The sequence below is a fragment of the Quercus suber genome, unplaced genomic scaffold, assembly GCF_002906115.3.
Source record: "Quercus suber isolate HL8 unplaced genomic scaffold, Cork oak 2.0 scaffold_120, whole genome shotgun sequence".
Taxonomy (NCBI): domain Eukaryota; kingdom Viridiplantae; phylum Streptophyta; class Magnoliopsida; order Fagales; family Fagaceae; genus Quercus; species Quercus suber.
The window spans coordinates 913,196-920,528 of NW_027069585.1; the positions used below are offsets into that span (position 1 = coordinate 913,196).

Here is a 7,333-nt window from a genome sequence, read left to right on the forward strand (position 1 = left end):
AATTTCTCATTTTATTGAATTATTTAAAATTTCTTAAGATTTACATGAGCTTTTTCTAAGGTTTAAGATTAGCAAATTCTACGTTTGTTGTTGGGCTAATTAAAATTTTTTCCCATATTTTAGATCAAATTGATTTGTTATTGAGATTTTTCTTTGTATTTAAAAAGGTCGAGATATTGTTAAGATGTTTATATTTAAGTTTATTTCAGTTGGGTTTAAGGTTAGGGTGTTCAAATTTTTATTTTAAGTTTCAAAACAGGAAAAATAAAATAAAAAATATTATAATCATTCTTCTTTTTTGGTTCAATTCAAGGGGTTCAAATGAACCCTGGGCTCCAAGTGGAGCCTCCCCTGGGTAGTTAGTTTAGTATCACAATTCACAAAGTCAATTCTCTATAATCTATATACCTGCTCCAATATTATATACCATGCTCTTCTCTTCATAATTCATTTCCATCTTTTCTCCTAGTTTATTCGTCCCCTCCAACAAGAAATCAAATAATCCATTGAAGAAAGCTCTAGCTAGCACACCATGGATAGGGAACAAGAAGAGATGCAATTTCTCAGTCTCTTTGGTATCTACAAAGAAGCTTGCAAGATCATGTACTCATGGAGGAGACTCTTAGGCCAAATCAGCTTGGTCTTAATCCTTCCTCTGTCCGTAATCTTCTTGGTTCATATGCAAGTATCTGAGGTTCTATTCTCAAAGATCGTCCACAGCGAAATTTTCTTGGATGATACCCGAGCTGGGTCTCATACATACAACAAAGTCTCCAATGTTCTCTCTTCAGAATGGACCACTTTTTGGCTTTTCAATGCTGCATACTTCACTATCCTCCTCATCCTTTCACTCCTCTCTACCTCAGCTGTGGTTTACACCATTGCATGTATTTACACAGGCCGTGAAGTCGATTTCAAAAAGGTTATGAGTGTTGTCCCAAAGGTTTGGAAGAGGCTTATGGCCACGTTTTTGTGTTCTTACCTATTCTTCTTCGTTTACCACATTCTGGCTATTGTGATCTTCTTATTAATATTTGGATATTTGGATTTGGGTCAACCAAGGCTTTTATTCCCATATCAATTGTTTTTATGATATTGTACTTTGTTGGGTTTGCGTACATGACCATAGTTTGGCAATTGGCTAGCGTTGTGACCGTGTTAGAAGACACCTATGGATTTGGGGCCATGATTAAGAGCAAGGCACTTATAGAGGGAAAGATGGGTGTGGCTGCTTTGGTTTTTTGAAGCTCATTATTTCACTCACAACCATACAAGTTTTATTAAGAATCTAGTTGTGCATGGTGTATCATTGGCATAGTGAGTAAGGTAGGCTTGGGATTCTATGTTTGTTATTGCTTTTCAATTTGTTTCTTTTTGGGCTTGTGGTTCAGACAGTGCTGTATTTCGTTTGCAAGTCCTACCACCATGAAAATATAGACAAGTCAGCCCTCTCGGATCATCTTGAAGTTTATCTAGGGGAGTATGTTCCTTTGAAGGCCAAGGATGTTCAGCTTGAGCAATATCATGTTTGATTGGGTCTAAAATGTTTTTGTACTCTATTTTATGTAATAGCCTCGGGCATTATTATCATATTATGATATTAATACCGTGACAAACTACCTAACAGTTATATATATGTACTTTAATTTTCATTAATATTATAAATCAGTTTCAATTGTGGCTGCTTTTTACTTTTATTTTTTTGTATATTATTAGGTTTCTTCTGTTTGCTTTTTTTTTTTTTCTTTCTTTTTTTGTTGAATTGGCTTCTTTTGAATTGACAGCATTTTTTAAAAATTTATTTCCTGAATAAATTATTAGATGTTTTATTGGAATGGCCAATGACATATGATATGATAGTGTTTGTTGGATTTGGACCTTTGGTCTGCTGACCCAAAATAAGATAATGAGGAACCAAATGTGCATGTTGCTCCTCGTAATAACAATTATAAATAAAAAATAAGAAGTTCCGCCTTGTAACTAACTGATTATAATCAGCTTTTTTATTACAAAAAGAGAGAGAGAGAGAGAGTCAACTTTAAAAATTAAAAAAAAATATTATTAACCCAAGATGACCTTCGTAGTCATAGAAAAAATAAATGAAAATTGAAATTTCAATCTGCCTTTTTTTTTCCTTAAATTATAATCCAAGATCATGATGGTTATTCTTTGTCATGATGATCATGATGCTTTAGGCGATTAGCCCAGGTGCTACCGTGCTGGAGAAGAAAATAATCATGGGAAGCATGTTCCTATCCAAAAAAAAAAAAAAAATCAGGGGAAGCATGTAGACCGGTTTCTAGCCCATATTAGAGGGTTTAAAAGCCCAATACTGATTTATAATGCATCACAATGACACAAGAAGAAATAGAAGGGGTTCACTTTACAAATTTTATTATATGGTAACTATGGGTCCATTTGGACTAAACTTATTGTTACTGAAACTGAAAACTGAAAATACTGTAGCAAAATAATTTTTAAATGTGTAAATAGTAACGTGGAACCCATTTTTAATATTTTTTAGTGCGTGAACAGTGCATGAAAAGTATTTTTTGTCTCATGTACAGTAAAATTATGTGATTTTACTGTTCACTTGCTGGGAAAAAAAAAAAAAAAAAGAGGAAAAACGCAAAACGTGGACTCAGCTTTCAGCTGAGTCCAAACGCCCTCTATATGTGCGATTTGGATAGGACGTTTCCTGCGTTTTGTGTTTCCTGCGTTTCTTTTTTTTTTTTTGGTTCTGCCCGCAATTGTTGACCAATCAACTGTCAACAGTGCTCCGTGCACTATTTATAGGTCCCACAAATTATACTTTTCAACAATTTTTTCATTAAAAATAAGTCTCACAGTACTATTCACCCATTTAAAAATTATTTCGCTATAGCGTTTTCAGTTTTCAATTTTTAGTTTCAGCAAAATAAATTCTATCCAAACGGACCCATAATATAATTTGGACATGACCTTATGTAATATACAATTTTATTGTAAATTTTTTGTAATAATAATTAAATGACTAAAACTAATTCTCATACAATGAAAAGAATCTTATAGTCTCACATTGAATGAGGGTTTTTTTTTTTCCTATGATGAGATAAATTTTAGCTAGAATTTATGTGAATTTTGTTACTTTTAGACTTTTAGTTAATAGAGACCCATTTAGGGAAAAAAAAAATAGAGACTCATTTAGGATGTAAATTGAAACTTTTTAAAGAGTTAATGATTTAATTAAAAAGTTAGGCTTTAATTTGAATCATCTCAAACAAAAAAAGAATTATGTAATTTACATTTGATAAAGGCTAGCCACTTGGTACAAAGAGGGTGTAGCCCCATGTTGCATATAAAAGATAGTGACTTGGTACAATTATGACTTATGAGATTCATCTTTTATTATATAGTAGATGATTTATTTAATTTAAAGTATTTAAAATACCCAAAAAAAAAAAAGCAGACCGTAAAGTAATTAACTTTTTTTATTGAAAACGTAATTTAATTAGAATTTTATGACTAAATGATAATTTTAACCTTTAAAGTTGGGGTTGTTTTTGTTTTAGTCCCTTAAGTTTTGAGATTTTCCTTTTGGTGCATTGAGTTTGATTACATTTTCAAAATGATCATTCCTTTGATCTCTTGTTACTAATTTGAGAGAGAGAGAGAGAGAGAGAGAGAGAGAGAGAGAGAGAGAGAGAGAGAGAGAGAGAGAAATCATTAGTATTCCTTATAATTTATAATTAATTAATTATAAATAATTATATAAAATAAATATTTAATTCATAACATGAATATAATGTAAACCAACTAATCAATCATCCAAAATACTTCAAAATTAGACAATCTACATAACCATCTCTTTCTCCACACACACACTACACATACACGCACAAACCATAGCCATCTAAAATAATTCAACAAGCCAAATTAGATAAAGCTAAGTTCAACAAATCAAACCTTCTAGATAGTCAATATAGTTCAAATTTCAATGAAAGCTAACTTCAAAAGTAATACAATATTGTCTTCATGTCCTAATACAAATGAACCATTACCATCAAATTTCAACTATTTTGGTTGAAGAAATACTCCAACTATAACAGGTTCTAGCAAATTTCAACATGAATGACTTAATTAGCTACTCATCTTGAATTACATAGTCAAATACATATGAAAGCAACTAAGCATAGACTCATCAAGCCCTTGTATTTTAATGAATTTTTCGTAATGGCTACTCAAATAAAATTGCAATGATTCTTAGCAAATATTTCTTGTGCTATTGTAACTTTTCTAATTTGTCTAGACAAAGCTGTAAAAGTAGCATTTTCTTTCCCACTAGCACAACTCCTAATATTTCTGTGAAAAACTTGATTGAGTTGAGGTTGCACTTAACGAATCAAATTGTTTCCCTATAGAGAGTTGTGCTCTAATTTGCGACTTAAATTGATGAGTTATCCATCCACATTACAAAAAAGATTGAGTATTTTTTGTCATTTTTAGTAATTTACACTTCAAATAACAATTTTGATAAGTGCTGTCAAAAAACACTTTTTGACAGTTTTTACCAAACGTTTTGCTTTAAAAAAAAATCAAATTTCTTACCGCACTTTTTAAAACCATCACTTTTTTTAAAAAGCTAAACCAAAGTCACCAAAAAGTTGACTGTCAAGTTTTGAGTCCAAATCTTTTGTTCCACTTTATACTCTACCAATAAATACTTGTCACGTGTTCACCTAATTAATTAAATACTATTATTATTGACTTATTAATACTACATTATTAATTAATAGTAGTATTTAATTAATTAGGTGAACACGTGACAAGTATTTATTGGTGGAGTATAAAGTGGAGCATAAAAGTTGTACAGAAGATTTGGACTCTCAAGCTTTATGTTTAACATTATGCTTCTAAATGACTCGTAAGGATATTGTAACTACAAAAATGGTAGTTTATTTTTTAACCAATTTTTAAATAAAGACTTAAATACACTGTTGATCCCTAAAGTTTAGGTATTGAGCACTTTTAATATTTAAAATTTCAAATGAGCACTATTAGTCCCTAAAGTTTAGAAAATTATCAATATATCGGCCCTTCCATCAACTTCCATTAGTTTCCATGCCTACATATTTTACGGGTCAGCAATTTTACATTTTTTTTAATGACATGGCAACTTTTGAATTACATAATCTAATTATTATATCCAAAATGGATCAAACTAACTATCTCATTCACTTAGATTTTTGATGTTCACGTTAGGGCCCACATTACAAAGTAGAAACCTCGAGCCACATGAGGTTTTCAATTTGGGTCTAAAGACTAAAACCTGTTGCTACAACTTGAGGGAGCACGACTCATATTGAGAATTTCTTGTGATCACTTATTTAGCCACACTCGATCATGCCAATCTTTGAAATCTCATGTNGAGAGAGAGAGAGAGAGAGAGAGAGAGAGAGAGAGAGAGAGAGAGAGAGAATTTTTTATTGGCATTTAATGATCATATCACTCATGGAAATGGATGGAAGGAAAATTTTGAAATTGAATCAAACATAGTGAACTAAAATCTAAATTGAAAAATCTCAAATTTCAAGAACCAAAATAAAAACAACTCAAACTTTAAAGGTCAAATGTGTATTTTAGTCTATATTTATATATGGTTTGTTTGTTTTTGCTTAAAATGTTAGTTTATTTTTACCACTAATTTATACACAATCTTCTAAGACCTCACTTTTTCTAAGTTATACTTTTACACAACCTTTATATTAAATAAAATAAGAAAAATGAAAATAAGACCATTCAAACACACTCTTGCACTCTATTTGTTTTAGTGGGAACTTTTTTTTTTATTTTTTATTTTTTTGAAAATGACTTATTTTTTTCATAGTTCTCAAAATCAGACTGGACCAGAAGGTCGGACTATGAAAATCGAGAATCATGATGAAAATCAATTTTTTAAGCATAAATAAGTGAGCATATGTGGCAATTCCGTGAACCCCTAAAACCAGGGTTAGACCACTCAAATCGGTGGCAAAAATCGTGCGGTCCAACCCTTAGCAATTTTTTTTTTTATTTTTTATAAAAACAACTTAACACAATTTTTCTACTAATTAAATTATCCACCTCTTACAAGGAATCCTGCAAAGATATCAATATATCGGCCCTTCCATCAACTTCCATTAGTTTCCATGCCTACATATTTTACGGGTCAGCAATTTTACATTTTTTTTAATGACATGGCAACTTTTGAATTACATAATCTAATTATTATATCCAAAATGGATCAAACTAACTATCTCATTCACTTAGATTTTTGATGTTCACGTTAGGGCCCACATTACAAAGTAGAAACCTCGAGCCACATGAGGTTTTCAATTTGGGTCTAAAGACTAAAACCTGTTGCTACAACTTGAGGGAGCACGACTCATATTGAGAATTTCTTGTGATCACTTATTTAGCCACACTCGATCATGCCAATCTTTGAAATCTCATGTAGGCCAATCTAATCCCATTCACACAATCTTATCTATCATGCCCATAGACTCAAAGAACTTCTACTTCTACGCCTTCAAATTAATAGAACATTTCAAGAACACAAAAGGATGCAATGGCCTAATCATTTCTAAACAAATACAAGGTCAAAAGAAAAACCATTACTTTGTTGTATAATTTAAGGATAATTTTAAAGTAATCTTCCAATTAAAGAAAGTTAAATCTTAATTCGATATGGAAAATGTTTTTGTAAATGTCCACGCAACATTTTTTGTGTTCTTTCTTGGTCTCTTACTAAAATAGTTACAACTTTCGTCAAGATAATTTTTAGTGAAATATATTAGTTAATATATTTATAACTCAAAAAATATTATTTATGAAATTATTAGTAGTCTATGGAGAATTTTTTTTATTCAAAAGTTGAATATTGGACATATAATACAAACTTAATAGAAATAATTGTGTGATAATTGTGATTAAACCTTCAAACTTTTGAAGGAAAGTTAAATAGTTTATTTTGTGATAATGCCATTGTTTTTTTATAAATAATTCCACGATTGAAACAATATATTCGTGAAAATATTGGACATGATTTTTATTTTCATAATATAAGAAGTGTAAGCTCAATTAAACATTTGGGGTCCCATTTCAACTCGATGCTCTCACTGATGTAACATTTGGGGTCTAACCCAACGTGTTTGAGTCCGGTGCAATTGGTATTGGAGCTTGCATAAAGGACTTTTCCGGATATGTTCCTGATTTCGGTATCACAAAGGAGAATATCATACAAAGAGGAATGTGTTTGATGCTTCCATGATAGAAATTCTTAGAGCAAAAAATGCTCACAATAAAGGCCTTGAGA

General features: G+C 30.9%; 1 protein-coding gene across 1 annotated transcript; it reads left to right on the forward strand.

Annotated features, from left to right (window-relative positions):
* The first annotated feature begins 532 nt into the window (after positions 1-532).
* LOC111984331 (uncharacterized) lies at positions 533-1,532 on the forward strand. Its single transcript, XM_065775830.1, has 3 exons — positions 533-943; positions 1,063-1,236; positions 1,392-1,532. Exons 1-3 carry the CDS (start codon positions 533-535, stop codon positions 1,530-1,532), a joined length of 726 nt encoding a protein of 241 aa, XP_065631902.1.
* The last annotated feature ends 5,801 nt before the right edge of the window (positions 1,533-7,333 follow it).

What these genes read in the sequence shown, in the direction of transcription:
- LOC111984331 (XM_065775830.1), top strand. Translation starts at nt 533, where the DNA reads ATGGATAGGGAACAAGAAGAGATGCAATTTCTCAGTCTCTTTGGTATC. An exon ending in TTATGAGTGTTGTCCCAAAG is followed by an intron (nt 944 to 1,062) that starts GTTTGGAAGAGG and finishes GGGTCAACCAAG; the next exon opens with GCTTTTATTCCCATATCAAT. An exon ending in AGATGGGTGTGGCTGCTTTG is followed by an intron (nt 1,237 to 1,391) that starts GTTTTTTGAAGC and finishes CTTGTGGTTCAG; the next exon opens with ACAGTGCTGTATTTCGTTTG.